The 17,795-nt window shown below is 44.1% G+C and overlaps 1 protein-coding gene across 4 annotated transcripts in view; it reads left to right on the forward strand.

The window, feature by feature from the left end:
* MAGI2 (membrane associated guanylate kinase, WW and PDZ domain containing 2) overlaps positions 1–17,795 on the forward strand; it is a 1,119,445-nt gene that overhangs the window by 1,075,341 nt on the left and 26,309 nt on the right. For 2 of the 4 annotated variants that reach the window (XM_031454755.2, XM_031454757.2), the window contains one exon: positions 3,850–3,938. The exons of the other annotated variants lie outside the window; for them this stretch is intronic. In XM_031454755.2, coding sequence (XP_031310615.2) covers positions 3,850–3,938 — 89 coding nt within the window. The remainder of the gene's footprint in view (positions 1–3,849; positions 3,939–17,795) is intronic. 4 annotated transcript variants of the gene reach the window in all.

Here is a 17,795-nt window from a genome sequence, read left to right on the forward strand (position 1 = left end):
CTCAGCTGCTGAGAGCCTGACTACTGTAACCTCACATCCTGAGTCGTCCATGGTGCGCAGCTCTGCGCCCACCGTAAAGGACATGAAAAAGTCTCTGTTGCCTTTGCGTCTTCCTCAGAGACCACATTTATGGGAGCTTTAAGTGGTTTCGTAGCCTTTCCATTATTTCACCTGGATTTTTAATAAGGCAGAAGGTGGCTTGCTTCAATAATAAACTCTAAAATTTAATTTCAGCTTCTGATGTTCATGGTTGAGTATCTCCTTTTCCATGAGCAGTTTCACAGATCACTCCAGTATATCTCTGCTGAGCCAGACCCAGGGAACAGGACAGGCTGTCAGGCTGCATCACACAAAGAACAGCATTCTCTCTGGGCTACCAGGCTCCAGACTGCTCTCTGCAGCATTTAGGGAACCCCCGGGAGTTCTCTAACCATAACACTTCCAATAAGTTCCTGTTTCATGGAGTCAAACGCAGGGGCTTCCTGAAATTCCTTCCTCAAATTCTTTTCCCCACTACTCAGCCAAAACCTCATTTATTATTTTAAAGTGTTTTGAGGATGAGGGTGAAACCCCATTTGTTCACATGGTTTTATTGGAATCTGTGGGCTATGATGATACCCCTTGTTTTTAGATACTCTTTCCAACATGCACTATTCTCTTTAAGGATATAGTAAGTGACCCACTTCCCTGAGTCTTCACTTATTTGGATATTTAAGACGTTGAAAGAATATATTAGACCACGAAGTAACCAAGAAATCAACCAAGAAGAACCAATTTAGCTCTTGAGGACCCACCTCCTTCAATTCCTGAAACACCTAAGTTGTTGGAGGACATGAGTGAGTGAATAGCTATTTTTTCCCAAACCCCACGGAGGAGGGCTCCAACGTGTATCTTGGAAAACCTAAGTATTCCAGCTCCTCCAGTAACTCACACTTGGAAAGTCATTTTTTTAGGCTCTGGGAAGAATTTCTCTGGCTTTCCCTAATGTGAATCTGAACTCTCTCAAGAGAGGGCTGCTTCCACAGACAGACGTCCAGGGAGAAGGCAGCCTTCATAGAGAACGCACTGCTGAATGCTGTAAGAGTATTGGAACGGACCTCTAAGAAGTCGCAAATTCAAGAGTATTTTTGACTTAGGGACAGGGGAGGAGTGGAGATCAAGGATCAAGTTAAGAGAAAAGAAAGCTTACATCCCGGGTTTAAATCTGCACAGATACGTACACACAGAGGACTGGGTGGATTTATTTTTAAAGTGCCATCCCAGGAAATTGCACACCCTGGGGACCGCTGGGTGTATCTCCTCTACTGTCTTGTGCCGGCCACCCAAGGGTCGCGTCTGCTGCTTGCTGTCCTCTTTACGTCTTGTCGGCCTTCCGCTGTGTAAGCCTCACCCCTCAACCCAGCTCCACCTCTGACCAGCAAACCTAAGTAGCTCCCCATCAGACTTGCCACCATTAAAATTAAAGAAAGGAGACTAGATTTTCTTTCCATCTCAGGCCTTTTTGACAGTCCAAGCTCTGCTCCCACCCCCTCATTGAGGACAGTCTGATCCCTGGCTCGTAGCAGGACAGTCTTGAGTCAAGATAAGCTTCTGACCCACAGCTACACCCATTATGAAGCTAGTGCTAAATGCCAAAGCTGTTCTCCCCACTGTCGGATTTTCTCATCTCAAAATAGAGGTGATACTGAAAAGGTTTTGATCCCAGTGAAGGAGTTTTCTGACAAAACCCAGCTACCCAGGTGCTCAAAGTGGAGTTTAATACTGTGAGACAGATTCTTGGGGTAGGTCCAGGCACCTGCCATGACCAGCAAATGTCAAGTCTCCAAAGCAGCCCTTCAGAGATGCCTGTGCCTACTGTCCTAACACTGTGATCTCTAGTCCAGTATCTCACCAGCATTTGTTTTAAACTAAAGTACTCAAAACCCCTCGTTTCTAGTGGAAGAAATAGTGACTCCATAAGGCCAGATTTTCATTATGGGGGAACTCTGCCTACAGCCTTGCTCAGAGATAGGGTTACCCTGATGTCCTGTTCTGACAGAGACCTGCCAGTGTTTCTTTTTAACTGAACTCCCTCAGTCAGGACCAAAGATGAAATTATATAATGCCTCACTCCAGGCTTGAATTATATGCTCTAATTGTAGCAAAATCTGTAAACATTGAGAATCACACATTCTTGAATGTGCTGTTTGGGTTCAAAAAAATTTTAATAGAACAACAAGGGTTAGCCTGGACTAAACAGCTGTTAACTACAACGTGGCTCAGACATGTGCTTTGAGAACAGCCTATGGTTTTAGCATTTGCTCTCCATCACATAGTGACCTTGGATTCATCAGGACCCTGGGTTCTAGGATTGAACACACTCACTCATCACACATGGGCAGTAAGTCTGCCCAGCACAGCATGGCACTCTCTGTTTTTCACATTTCACCATAGTTTCTGCCACAGCTTTCACAGCAGTTTTCTTCACCATGTTCTGGGCTCTTTTATTTGACCTCTGGCACGAGGTTTCCTAACACATGTATCTTTCAAGCCCAGTAAAGGCCACGTTTAGAACCAAATGAGAGCCTTCTCTGTGTGACACTAAAGCCGCTTGATGGTTTTTGTGCAAAATTACTTGCATCTTGGCAGGGCTAAATGGTAAACTCAATTAATAAATCCTGAAATTGAATTTCCACTTTTGACACTCCTTGTTAAGCGTGAGTTCCTTACTGCAGAGAGGCTCGACTTTCCGTTTAACCTCCAGTTGTTGGTCCTCACTCTTCAGTCTCCCTCCCCTCAGACACACATTGACCTCTGAAATCACCCCAGGGAGCATAGTGGGAAAGCCATGCCAAGAACTGTTCCATCCTGCACATTGAAGCCATGGGTACGCAGCAGCATGGGGAGAGCAAGTTAGGCAGTGAGATGGGGAGATTATCTGTGCATCGTGGCAGAGAGTGGTCAGGCCTCAGAGTGCCTGAGGTGCGTGGATTGACTTCTTCTGATAACAGTAACTTCATAGCCCCTCCAGCTCACACTGTGTGGAGCTGGGAGAACGCAGCATTGGGCGTGGCTGGGAGCAGTTACCACATCTCCTGGGGCCTGTCTCATGGAGATCGTTGCCTTAGATAGTCCAGAATTTCTAGTCCCTGTCTTCATGTAGGTGAAGGACTGTAGCCCATGAGATGAAATAGACACAGACCAGAGACAGCAGCTCAGGCCAGTTTGAGAGCACAGCCCTGGGACAGACAGGTGAGTGCAGCAGCATAGCACAGGCAGAAACTGGCTGCATTCTTTCCAGCTTTATTTTTTTCTTCCAGAAAACAATTACAGCCAGCAAGTCAACTGTGAACTTTGAATATAAGTAAGCACATTGTCAGAGGTGAAGAGAACTTTAAGAATTTATGAGATTATTAGAGAAAACAGAAATAGAAACATGGGCACACCATGTCTTTGAGAATTTTTCAAAATTTGGAAATGATTACTGTGACTGATTCTCAAATGACAACTGATCTCACTAAAACACTATTGTTATGGGAAAAGTCTGCAGTAATTCTAATGTTACTATTTCAATGTTTTTTTTTTTAATGTTTCTGACTCCTTAAAAGCGCCTCAGGATGCCCTCAAAATTTTGGAGGAAAAAAATCTGCTTTCAGAATACACACGTAGCTCAGTCTCACTAATTTCACTTGCTGCATGCTCCACAGGGTCAGCTTTGCTCAAAGTCTTTATTCTTACTGCCTAGATAATTGTTATTCAGCTGCTCTAAACGTACTAAGCAATCTTGATTCTAACAGTAATACTTTATCTGTGTCACTGGTTCTGTTAATTCTAATGATTGGTCCTAGGCTGTTCCTCCCCTTCCTTTAGGAATGGTACCTTCCAGTCTCTCCATGTGCATGAAAAGTGACAAGCATGGGTCCCCATATTTCTACTTATTGGGCCACCCTAAAGACACGGTTTGTAAAATCTGCATGAATATTATCTTTCTCTAATGAGCTTTGGTTTTGCATATGTTTTTAACTGATGTATCATGCTCTCTCTTTCCAAGTAGCTTGTCTAATTACTGCTAGAGCTTAGGAAAATATTTATAGCTGAGACCTTATAAGCAGCAAGGATAGGATTTGTGGGTTCATGAAAATTTGAGATGCACCAAATTCCAGGGGTCCCGCCTGGAGTGGCCCCAGCAGGAAGGAAGGAAGGAAGGAGGGAGGGAGGGAGAGGGAGGGCATGTGCAGCAGAGGCAGCCCTAGCCGAGTTCTGCCCCACACACCTCACAGAGTCCTTCTTGGGTGTCAGTGCAAAAAAACAAGGCATTTCCTCTCAGCCCCAGTTCAGCCACCCTTTCTGCACTAGACAGAGAGCGAGCCACAGTCGCCAGACATCTTAGCCTTAGGAACCCAGGCTCCCGCCTGCTTTGTAGCCGTCACTCAGGCAGGACTGGGTCTTCTAACTCTCCTCCCTCCACACTCAGTGACATACCACCTTGAAGAGGGAAAAAAATAGGACTTTTTTGAAAGTAGTTGTGAGTTTGTATCTATCCACCACTGTTTCAAAATAAACATTCTCAAGTGTTGGCTGCATTTTAGCCTAACATTTGGTAAATATTCTTAGGGAACAGAAGTGTCCTGTGTATATATAAATAAAGCAGGATATAGAGGACGGCCTTGCAAATACGGTTCAAGCAACTTTTCACCCCTCAGCTACATTCCTTGACCAGCCCACGTTTCCACTGTCAACTCCTACAGTGGGTCTGTGACTCCTGGGATTTTAAAATGTCAGTTTGACTTTTCAGCAGAAACTGCTGTGCATGCTCAGTCCCCACGGTGAGCCATGGGAGCGGGAATCAGACTGACGCACTTCTCAGTTCTGACTTGATTCTGCCCCGTCTACACTGTTGCATCTGTGGCCAAGCATCCATCCACCAAACTCTTTTAAGTTGGCCCTCTGATTTCTTCTGAGATATATTTTTCTGTTGTTAGTGAGCCTGCTAGTTGCCAGCCAGAACTGGCTTAAATTGAACATGAAAGGTGATACTACTCACTAAGTGAATTGTTGAATTGGCCTGCTGCTGAACAGTTTCTTATCAAATGTGTTTATGCTGGTATGTGTCTATACACACAGACACCATCACAGTCATTCCTTGAGGATATCTACAAAAATGCAAGTTTTAAATGAATCATTTCTCTAAAATGTCTGTCTCTCAAGGATAAGTTATTTTCAGGAGAAACCTAAACTAGGGCGTAAAGAAGATAGTAACAATGTACTGAAAAGGTCAAAAGCCATGAAATAATTATTGGGGAAATCTAGTCCAGTGACCATAGTTTAAGGAGGTACAGATTTCTATTTCTGACAAAAGAAAAGTATATGCTTGCCGTGTAATTTGCTTTAACTAGTCTGTAATCCATGGAGGTGAAGGGATCTGAATCAATTAATTAGAATCATTCGCTTAAAAGCTAAAAAAAAAATGCAAAAAGCTGGAGAGCTCTTTATGGTCTCGGTTCAGTTCAGGCACCTTGCTCGGAGCTCGGGGAATAAAGATGGGTACGAGTCTGTACATGCGTTCCCAGCGGGGAGGGTGGGGTGACGGGGAAAGTCAGATAGTGGGACAAGTATGAGTAGTATCAGCAAAGGGGTGATGAGAGCCCACAGGACACAGTTCCCTAAATCTGCTGAGCGGAGTTGTAGAAGATTCGACCCCACCTAAGAGGTGACATTTAAGCTGGGCCTTGAGTGACAAGTGTGATTTCATCTGTGTGGCATGGCAGGAGGTAACTCAGCGATCACACAGGCTAAATGGGAAAGGGGAGGGGCAGAATGAAAGAACATTAAGGTGGGGCCATGAAAAGAGCCTTCTATGCCAAGCAAAGGAATTTAAATTTGGTATAATCAGATGTCATCAAGAAATTAAGTGGGAGGGTGACAATATCTGTATTTGGAACTCTACCTCAGCAGTATTTGAGGCAGCTTTTATAGGAGACTGGGAGCCGTTCAATGGTTGTTGTAAGAGTTGAAGCACAAGGTGTGAGGACCAGAATTAGGAAACTAGGGGTGGAAACAGCACATTGGGAATGGATTTGGAGATATTTCAGACATTTCATTGACAAAGGTAACAAAACTTGGCGAATAATGAACATGAAGGCAAGGGTCAGGGAGCAGGAGGGTGGCCCTGGGTTAGGGGGAAGATGACACCACACGGGGGAAGGAGCAGGCTGAGGAAGAAAGATAATGAGGTTCGCTTTGGACTTGAGTTTCCGGTGCCTGAAGGACATTTAAGTGAAGCAGCTGCCACACATGGGCTGGGATAAGCTGCTCAAGAGCACTTTGAAAGTCCTGGGGAGACTGCTAGAGCCGTGAGGGGGGATGAGCTCTCCCCGAGGGGCCCCGCCACGTACAGAGAGGAGAGTCCGTGGGACATGGTCACCTTTGAGCGGCGAGTGAGGGGTGTGGGTGAACACTGTCAGGAGAGGGCAGTCTGAGAGGCAGAATCACTTCCAGAAGAGGAGAGATGGAAGCCGGGGAGAGGGCTCAGGGAGGCTGCAGGGAGAAGGACCTCTGCCCTGAAATGGGCTGGGAAGGGGGCTAAGAAAGGAGGGGAGAGGGGCAGGGCCTAGAGCCACTGTCCTGCCTGGTTTAGCACAATGCCAGGTGCACAGCACTCAATTAACAGTGGTATTGTGAGGCTTCTGGGTGGGAAATGGCTTCACCTGCTGCTCTGCAGGGCCCTCCTACTTCCCGCCCTGCACTCTGGGCCACGTGGAAATCCACCCAGAGAGACCTCAGATGATGAGAGCACCTGCTTAGATTGAGTCGTGAGGTTAGGGCCTGGCTTTTCCGGTTTGATTTTTCAGAGGGCAGGAGTGGGTAGTAAAGACAGATAAGACCATTTCTGCCCTAGAGGAACTCTGTATGTAGGGAATGTTTAAGAAAAACAGGGTGTTCACTGTTTGCAAAAAATACTCTTTAATCACACCCTTACTGAAATCATTCTGGAATACATGGTGTTACATTCTTGGATTGATGTACAGAGTATCCTGAACTTGGGCATGCTCTGTTGAATTTATTTCCCTTTTCCTCTGACACATTTACTCTTTGAAATCTGGATTCCATCATCAAGACTCCAGTGAAAAGTGATCCCTCCATGATCACCAGTGTAACCATGGTGACAAAATCCAGTGACTGATTCACCCCCTCATCCCCTAAGGACTCCCTATAAGCTAACTGTTAATCGGTGTATTAACTGCATTTTCTCCTTCCTCTCTGCTTGCGCCTCCGGGGTTTCCTTCACCTCCTTCCCCATCCCCTCCCTCAGGATCTCTTCTGCACTCAGGGTTCCACCTGTCACCACTGTGCAGTTTTTGCCATCTCTGAATTCAGTCCCAAGACTTCCAGCTGCTGCCTAGACACTGTGGTCCAGATATCCAGCATTCATACATTCAAAATCATGTTCATGATCTTTCCTCCTAAACCACTCCTCTTGAATCACCTCTTAATGAAGGAACCATCAGCCCTCCTTATCGCCCATCTCAGGATCACCTAGAGTGCCTTCCCTAGTCGTATACATACAGCCAGCTCCTAGGTTTGAAGGGTTTTACTTCTCGTTTCTCACAAGGGCCCTCTCCTCCATTCCTCTCGTCATTCTAGTCCAGTTCAGGTCCACTCAACAGGGATAAAGAGTCTCCAACTGTCTTCCCTACTGCCGTGGCCAGTCCTCCCTGCTCACTGATGCCAGAGCAATTGATTGTCTAAAAGGACTGCCCAACTGGAAGGTTTCTCTCTCTCTCTCTCTCTCAAAACAAAACAACCCCTTAAATGAGTCCCCAGAGCCTCTTGATTTGGCCCCATCCAACTCAGTCTTTTCTCTCCCACGTATCCTATTACGTTATCTGTGCTACAGCTGTGCTGGGACACTTGCTGTTGTCCTGTCTTTCCGTCTTCGTGGTTGGGCACATGCTGATCCCGGGGCTTGGAAAACCCTTTCCCCAAATCGTGTCCTCCTTCAGAAACCAGGTGGAGGGCTGCCTTCCCCAGGTCCACCAGCCAGAAGTGATCTCTCAATCCTCTGAAGTCCCGTAGCCCTTTGTATGTCTCCCCTCTACTCTCACTCTCTGTTTTGCAACATGGTTATCAATACCCACATACTTTCCCCCTTTTTATGGAATTCAAACACTGGTTATTACTCTGGGTTCTTAATACAGTGCTTTACAGAGAGGGTGAACAAGTAAGCGGACGAATGAATAGAAGTCTTACAGTATCACTAGGTCATCATTCTGATAGAGAATTTCAACATAGGCTTTTATTGAGATTGTTGCAGAAGGCATAGGAAGATGGCCCCAATTTCCACTGACCATCTCAACCTAATTCAGAAGCAGGTGTTTGTTTTTTAATAAATTCCTGCCTATGTGCTTATTTTCCTATAATGTATCACTTTCTGTTACAAGATGATGGGAGAAAAGTGGCTAACTGACTGTTCTAGATCATTGTTTCTGGTTAAGTTTTATTGTTTCTATAAGGTGTTTTCTCTTAAAGTGTAATCATGACCTTTGTCAGTCTAGCTACTCATTAGAATCACCTGGAGAACTTGCTTTTAGAAAACACCTGCAGAGGCTCCTCCCCAAACCAATTAAACCAGAATGGTGCCGGGAGCAGAGCGAAGGTGGTGGTAGGTAACGCTGCTTTTTTTTGTCTTTTAAAAAATGTGCCCTGGTCGGTGTACTGAGCAGTCAAAGTTGATTCCAGTAGATCAGATAAGAAGGTAAATCAGATAGGGAGGCTATTACGTTAACTTAGGAAATTCAGGGGTGGGGTAATGAGGTGCTGAAAACTAGCAGAAGTGAAATACAGGAGAAGTGACAATACTGAGAATCTTGAAACAAAAATCGTTAAGATTTGGTGACGGATGGTATAAAGGGAATAAGAATTAGGGAGACGCAAAAATTATCCCCAGGTAAGGTCCTAATTATTTGGGAAATTGGCAGAGTCATTGTCAGGAAAAAGAAATGGGAAAATTCAGAAACAGTGCTGTTGACAAGCTGGGTGACCTTCAAGTATTACTTAACTTCTCATGGTCTCAGCTTTCTCATCTGTACAATGATAGGGTTTGGTTATATGTTGTCTCAGTTCCTTTCAAGAACTAGCATTGGAAGTAGTGTTACCGGAAGGAGGGGAATAAGAGTTACCTCCGTTCTTAGTCACCTGGAAAAAAAGAATTTTTAGGGAGAGACAGAAAGCATGATATAAACAAGATTTTATTGGTAAAGCAAAAAGGTATTAAAATACAGTGCACTCCCGAAATTCGGGAGCGGACCAGTCCAAGAGAGGAAAAATGGCACCGCTCCTTTGTTTTCCGTTTTTTATATCCTGGCTTAGGGGCGTTTTGTGATTGTTTTATGGCTCATTTCCTTGTGCTCATGTACCCCCATGTCTTTTACGCATGTTTTTACCCACACAGAGAAACCTATGGGAGGGGGCTCAAACTGCAGTGTTAATTTCATTATAATGATCATTGGGTCGAGTTAAGCTGGGTCCTTCTGTCTGTTGTGCAGCCTCAGCAGTCGATCCTAGCCGGCTTCTTTGCTGGCCTTCATTTAGAGAAAGTAAGTTTTTGGGGCCCCTTATCCTGAGGGCAGGTGTATTGTTGATTTCTGGGTTGCTCCTTTCCCGTTCCTCTCCCACTGCCTAGTGCTCATTTCTGTCTAACTGCCTAACATTCCCCCCTCTAGTCATAGGACCCCACATCTTTGGGACGTAGATGGTGATGACTGTTCTAGCTACTTCCTGCTGATCCCGGGCAATGAAGGGTCTCTTTGGGGTCCTAAACTAGCTGGCTGTCACCGGGCAGGTGGTGAATGAAGGGTTGGTGTCCATCAAGGGTGCGTGTGTAAAGGCCGTCTTGGCTGATTGATTGATTACCTTGTTGTATACATATTTGAAGTTTGACTCTAGGTGAGAAGAAATACATTTTATAAGATGGTTGAAATGACAGAAGCTGAATATATAGAACTAATTTTAGCCAAGGGATGAAAGGGGCAACTTAAACGGAAAAATTGTCTTAAAAAAATTGATCCGTGTTGCCTGTTTGTTTAGGTTTTTAGAAGGCGGATGTTGGAGTGTTAGCCCAGTGAACCAAAGGAGAAGTAAGGATAGGGACCCTAATGTTAGAGACATTTAAAATCAATATTAAAACAGTTTAGTGGAGGCCCCAGAGAAGAAAAGATCAGACCAGTAGATGTTTAAGAAAAAGTTTTATCCAACAGGGATCCATAGTCCCTTACTGCAATGGGACAGTCTCGCCGGAGTGTCTCTTGAAAAGCAGTCACAGATCGCCAAAAGATTTGCAAGAATATGTGGAATCTGAGGTGTCTTGGGTGCCAGGGTCTGGGTTTTTAACAGATTGGTGGTCTTAGGTGGATTTCCAAGGGCTGTTGTGTCCGGGGCTGCAGCTGAAATTAGCAGCCTCGTCATTCGATCCTAGCTGGCTTCTTTGCTGACCCTCATTTAGAGAAAGTAAGTTTTTCGAGCCCCTTATCCTGAGTGCAGGTGTATCGTTATTTTCTGGGTTGATCCTTTCCCCATCTCTCCCCCTTGCCAGTGCTCATTTCTATTTAACTGCCTAACATTGTGAGTGAACTAATCTGGGGATAAAAAGCCACGTGGAATTTAAGATGTGTGTGGACATTCAAGTAGTGATTCACAGCAAGCAACTGCATCAGAGCCGTGCGTCTTCAGCCAGCGGGTCTCCAGGGAGGAGCACAGAAAATGGGTGTGAAAGGAAGGTCAGGAAAGGAGAGTAATACAGAATTTCCTGGGGAGGAGGGTATAGCTTAGTGATAAAGTGTATGTCCAGCTTGCACAAGGTCCTGCGATCCCCAGTATCACCATTAAAATAAATGAATAAACCTGATTACTGCCCCACACCAAAAAAAAAAAAAAAAAGGGAATATGGAATTTCTCTTGTTGCCTGCTCGAGGCTGTGTCACCTCCCTGCTTCTCCTGTGACAGGCGAACAGTGACACAGTGACTGCTGTCCTTCATAATCCCAACTTGAATATGTGGACATGATAATTTTTCGTATGACTACTTGGAGCTGCTGTCATACACTGGGTTTTTCTGGTGAAAGATTGTCTCTTCTTAACATAGTGCCTTCAAAAAATGAATTGGGTCATTTTGTAATTCATTATGAAAATTTATTAACAGAAAACAAGTAGCAGGAAATCTTAATATCTCTTTTTATATTCAAAATGTCTCTTTTTTGATATAAAATGCCAGGAGGGAGAGAAATTATCTTTTCCAAGTGAAATACATCTCTTCAGTTGGCCTTTTCCCATTATTTCCATCAATAGCTTATTTCCCCTGGGCATACAGCAATCAATATCTTCAGCTTGTTTTCAAAGTGAAATACCAGGCAATGGCCATAAAAAAAAAAAAAAAACAAAAAAAAAAACCTGTCACTGCTTACTCAGCATGGAAGTGAAATGTTGATTGCCTTCAGTTGTCAAATACAGCGAAACCAAGTCCCAGTCTTCCTATACCCAAAGCCCGAGGGCACGTAGAAGGTCTAGCTAGAAATCCCTGGTCATGCTGTGGTTGGACCGCAAAGATGTACAGATGGCCAAAAACATGATGAGATGCTCACCATCACTGATCAGGGAAATGCAAATCAAAACCATAATGAAATAGCACCTCACACCTGTTTGGCCACTACTGAAAAGAAAAAAATAAAACAGAAAATAACAAATATTGGCAAAGATGTGGAAAAAATAGAACCCTTGTGCACTGATGGTGGGGATGTAAAATGAGGCAGCCACTGTGGAAAATGGTATGGAGATTCCTCAAAAAATTAAAAATAGTACTACCCTGTGATCCAGCAATCCCACTTGTGGGTATATATCCAAAAGAATTGAAAACAGGATCTCAAAGACATTTTTGGACATTCATATTCATTGCACATTATTCACAACAGCCAAGAGGTGGAAGCAACATAAATGTCCATCATTGGATGAACAAGGTAAAGATGATGTGGCAAGTAATCAAGTCTTAGACTGTAAAACAGTGGTTGCCAGGAATTGGGAGTGATAAGGGAGATTTGTTCAGCAGGCACAGGGTTTCAGTTTTGTAAGATGAAAAAAGTTCTAGAGGTCTGCTGCACACCAGTGTGCACATAGGTAACACGACTGTCGTGTATACTTAAAATAGTTAAGATGGTCAATTTTTTGTGTTTTTGAAAAGAAAGATAATGCCACATGGGGCTCTTATAAGAACTAGCATCTCTACGGCTTTCTAGCTCAAAGCAGAGAACTTTCCATCTTCTGAGCTTTATTTTGTGTGTGTGTGTTTTAAATTGAAGTATAGTCAGTTTACAGTGTTGTCAGTTTCTGGTGTACAGCCTCATACTTCAGTTATACATGAACATACATGTATTTGTTTTCATATTCTTTTTCACCATAAATTACTGCAAGATATTGAATATAGTTAATTCCCTGTGCTATACAGTATAAACTTACCTGTTTTATATGTAGTAGTTACTATCTGCATATCTTGAACTGTGAGCTTATCTTTTGTAAATTGCTCTGGTGAAGTGTGGCACCAATTAGATGAGCTGCGATGAGCTTAAAGGAGCAATCAGTAGGAGGGACGCCCTCAGTATCGAGAGTCTGGTATTAGCATCAGTTCTCCTTCTATAGGGTTTTCTGTTCGCGTCTCTTGTTGCTGCTGGTTAGGTTCTTGTCTTTGGTTGATTTTGGGACAAGGTTGTGGCTTTGGAGCTCTGACAGCACACGTGAGGAAGCAGGACTGCAGGTGTAGAAAAGGGAATTCCAGGCTCTGGCAACATTTCAGTGGTTGTTTATTTACATTCCTTTGTGTCACCTCTTTTCCTCGGGGCTTCTTTGAGGCAGTAGCTCAGGTTCAGTGGGGAAGGGGAATATCAATCGTCCTGCCAGCCGTGCTAAGTAGGAGCTTGCAAAACAGACAAATGCTAATAGAACACAGTCTTCATTCCCTACCAGGAAGCTCACTGACACAGGAAGAGGGTGCCCATCAGTCAGGAGCCTCAGGTGGCAGCGGCAGCATGGTGATAGGTGATGTAGGTAGAAACGCATTGCCAGGTTATTCAGTTATTGCAAAACGTGCTGTGACAAGCGTGGCATTCTCTGTGCCTTTCTGTGACCTTGTTTATGAACGTTTTTGTGAGGTTATTATCTTATTCGTTTCATCAGTTCGGAAGCCCAGAGCCCCATGCTGGCCCCCTGAGAGAACTGTTCGCCTCCTGAGGACAGAAGCTACGGCTGCTAGCTCAGCAGTGCTGTGCTTCGCTCAGTGGTGCCTTGCACTGCATTGTACGAATGAATGAATGAGTGACTGGGGAGGAAATAGCAGTCCCTGCCCTCCAGAAGATTATGGCCTATTTGGAAAAAGTAAAAAAAAAAAAGCATTCCTAAGACTGAAGGACTTCATAAGAACATAGTACATACACACACTCAGACGAGGATGATACCTGGAGAGTAAGTTGAGCTGGTGGGAGACTTTCTTAAGAAAGAATTCCTACCCTTCCAGTTGAGCATTCCAGGATGGAAATTAAATTCTTTTAACTAACTATAGCATTTTTTGCCTATGTTTCTATTTCTACTAAACTCCATTAAATATATACATATATATAAAAAACTTTAAATATACATATATTTAAGAGAAGGTGCAGAATAAACCCAATTCATGAAAGAAAGTGGAATTTTCCCCTTCCAGGTGATTCTTAGGGAGATCTCAGGGGAGGACGAGTGTGCTTGAAAACTCCAAAAGCTGGAACTAAGCCTTTAATACCTTGCAGCAAGCTGGAAGTTCAGTTTGGACTGCTGAACAGAATGCATCAAAATCCAGTCAATTATTTTCACTTCTATTTCCTAACAAAGAGTAAACAGTTTTCAGCTGACATTTTTTTCTCACTTAGCCTTTTCATCATCCTCCTCCATTCGATCTTTCCTCAATCCACCCACTGCAGAAAAATGGATGCTTCTGCTTTGAAACAGGAAGGACACAGTGTGGAAAGGGAGCCCCCGAGAGGGAAGAGGGCCACAGGCTTCTGCTCGTGCAGAGACCTGAAAGGAGAAAATCCAGGGAAGGGTTGATGACATCCTCCCAAATTCCTGGTTAATAGATTCCTCCTGAGAGAAAGCATTTAGAGGCCTTAGCCCCACTCTTCTGTCTCCACATAGGTACATATTCTTGTGGCAGAGACATGGCCTGTCTGTCCTCCCAGGTCCTCACCCGACTTGGGGGCCAGTTTGACCAGGGGAGGGAGAGGAGGGACAGAGCACCCCCAGCCTGCTGATCTGCTGAGTCAGAGGCCGCCACAGCCCTGGGACTCCCTCTTTGTCAAGGGCTCCAAGGGGCCTACAGGAAGGGCTAACATTCTGAAACAAACTCTTAGGATAGAAATTTAAAAAGGATGTGTCTTAAATCTCAGTTTTGAAAATGTTCCTAGTGTCATTCTGTGACTGCATTTGTTCTTCAATGATGCATTTTTTAAGGTAACTTTCACTGATTTCAACAAAACAATACATAATTAGTTATAGAATATCTCAAAAACAATCAAAAGAAGGAAAAACCCTTCCCTCTTTTGAAGACCTGACCATTTTGTTTGAAATCTGCTTTATTCATTTGCCAATACGTTTAGACGACCTGTCCACGATAGTAAATCTCCTTCTACACATCATTTTTCATGACTGCTTAGCACTATATTGTATAGTTGATCATTTAACCCATCTCCTATGTGGACTTCTGTTTTTATAATTTTTCCACTGTTGTGAAAAATACTACAAAAATATCTTTGTAGCTATATCTTCCCATGTATCTGACTATATCCTCAGGATCACTTTGAAAAACAAAACCATTGCATCCTCACAGGAGGACAGATGAGGGCAGGGGATCATATGGAACCAGCTTTGGGAGCTCCTCCTGGGTGATGGAGTAAAATTTGTAGTAAAGTATCTTTTCCAATAGCCAGGCATTTATGAGCTCTGGCAGAGGCCATGTAATCTAATAAAAAGTGCCCAGAGCTGAGAATCAGTGCAGGGCGGGAGGGCCAGGCGGCCCCACACACGCAGCAAAACCCCTCGGGCCCTGGCCGGCCTCTCGGGGCTCCCACGCCTTGTTTGTAACATAGGGAAACAGCTGAACTGCAGGTTCACTGACCACCCCTCAGGCTGCAGCACAAAAGGACCCTTCAAAATTGGAAAAGAGAGGACAGCCCAAGAATTACATCGTAATTATGTGAATGTGCAGTTTGTTTTACTGTTACCGTCCCTTCTGTTTTGTTTAGTTTGTTTTTAAACAGCACTGACAGTATTTCTCAAGAAACAGAGGGCTATGTGTAATCTCATAACACGCTTCCTTGACAATTTAAAAAATCGTAAGCTTTCCCAGATAACTCAGAAGTTGCCTGCATCTGGGTATATTGTATTTCTTTGGGGGAAGAGCAGTTAGTCAAGAGGAGTCTCAAGCCCAGGACACCACTGCCATTTTTGTGGTTTTCTTCCGAAGTGTTCTGGGCAATGAGAGCGTTTCAGGCACTCTGGGGATGAATGCTGAGCAGGCTTCATTTTCTGATGGCAGACCTGACCTGCCGCACCAGACCTAGAGCACCTGGAGTGCCCTGGACAGTGACAGGTCCGGGGCAGGCTGATGTCCAAGGTAGGGAGTGGCCATCACCAGGACGCTCTGGTTTCTGCCTTGAGGTATTGACCACCCAGCAGAACAGTTTTGAGCCCATTCCTGTTGACTTGAGTGTGGAGATGCTTCCACTTGGGGAACTGGCTGAGTTGATAATATTTGAGGGAACCAGTGGAGCCCAGGGTAACCAGTTATCACTCTTCCTGGTAGCAATGCCTTAGCCAGTAAATATGTGCTGTTTCATTAAGAAAGTTCTTAAGAAATGATGTTTTCAGCAGGCAGGCCTCTGAGAATCCCTTAAATTAGGTGAAGGCAGATCAGACCCAAGGGAGAATCATCTCCTTGTTGTAGCTCAGAAATCTCAGACACGAGGAATTTCTGACCACACTAACCTACAAAGCTGATGTACAAACAAACATATTAATTTCCTTGCATTCTCTGCACTTACTCAGTAATATTCCCAGCTGGACAGCAGCAGCCTGTGGAAAATCTGCCTGTATTATTTGGTTGCTGCCAAAGCAGACATCCCTGGCACGTTCAAAAAGAGCTGCCTTGTCTTGTGTGAGCACCTTGCCTGAGCTGAGAATATTCACGTATCCATGCTTCACTTGAAATAGCCATCCTCTTGTTTTTAGCAAGATTGGCTTAATTTGAAGAGCCTATAGTGTGGGAAAAAAGACTAAATGATTCGGAATACTGGTCCATAAGATTGGTCTAAAACCATCAGGCAATTTAAATATGAGGTCCCTAAGGTTCAAACAGGTGTATAGCTAAGGGTAAAAACTATTCAAGGACAAAACGGAGGATGAAAATGTATTATACAAACACTGCTGTGGCACTTACTAAATATGTAGCAGCTAGCAAAGAGAGTTGAGGCCACTTCTTAAGAAACATGGAAAATTTGGACAACTGCCTGGTGATTTAAGAAATTTTCTCTGTTGTGAGAGATTTATTGGCCTTTTACATAGGTATCACACAGCCTTCATTATCAGTCCCAATGCATAAAATGGTATTTGAAAAGAGAAATAGTGGCATATTTCATAGGCCAGCAAACCATAAGATCTTAGAGTATCTCATTGCCAAGAGCCCAAATGTGTGGAAAATTACAGGTATAAATTCTGAAGTCCATCGATGTTCAGTGAGACCCCGAGTACTTGGAGTTCTCATTTTCCCCTTCTGAACTAAATAAGAAAGCATTGAGACATCCCTGCAGTGTTTTAAAAGAAGCATCGCATGGATAGTTTTGCTCTGCTAGGTGTATTGTTAAAGGAGGGCATCAGACGCAGTCTGTTAAGCTGTATCCTTGGAACTGATGGGCTTTGTTTATCAGGTTCAAATAGATCCCCCTACCTCCCCACCTCCACGATTTGGGGGCAGAGAGGAGGCGTTAAAGGCTGTTAGGTGCTTGACTGCAACCCACTAAAACATCATGGAATTGCAGTCATGTCTGCAGCCATTTGTTACGGGCTAGAGCAGATGACAGTAGTAAGTACAGAGCCCCTGGCCATGATTCATGCTGGAATAACAGCTCAGATAGGAGCTCAGTCAGGCAGGAGTGGCTGAGCAGCGTAACAGGCGTTAGCCAAGGTGTGAGCGCTAAGTGAGAAGGAAAGAACCTGAGCCTCGGGCCATAGCCCTGCTTATCCTGAGCCAGAGATAAAGCACCTCTCCTTCCTCATCTCCACATGTGTTTGCAGTTTGCAGTTTGCAGTGACCATTCCAGGGAGAAGCACTTGACTGGTCAGACGGGTGATGTGGTGCTGATTATGACACTGAAGTGATCTGAGTTTCTGTCGCATCTTTTACTTCACAGCATCTCTTACGTCGTGTCCTTTAAACAAAGGCAGAACATCCGAAGTTTGAGGGGGACAGAACAGAATACATTAAAAATTAACTTTGAAACCATTTTTAAAATGCCTTAGCTTTCTTTATATGTAGTGGAAATTGCTCAGAATGCCTTAAAATAAGAACAGAAATCAACAAAACTATTTATGTTGGAGACTCATTCTTGGGTGAACGGAGGGCCTAGAATGTATCGCTCCCCCAACCCAAAACCAGTGAGAAATGAAAGTCCAGTTTAGAATAATATGAGGGTAGTAAAGAATATCAGAAAGAAAAAAACTGGAGGGAAATCCAAATTTGTAATAGTATTT

Source organism: Camelus dromedarius, chromosome 7 (genome assembly GCF_036321535.1).
Source record: "Camelus dromedarius isolate mCamDro1 chromosome 7, mCamDro1.pat, whole genome shotgun sequence".
In the NCBI taxonomy this organism is placed as follows: domain Eukaryota; kingdom Metazoa; phylum Chordata; class Mammalia; order Artiodactyla; family Camelidae; genus Camelus; species Camelus dromedarius.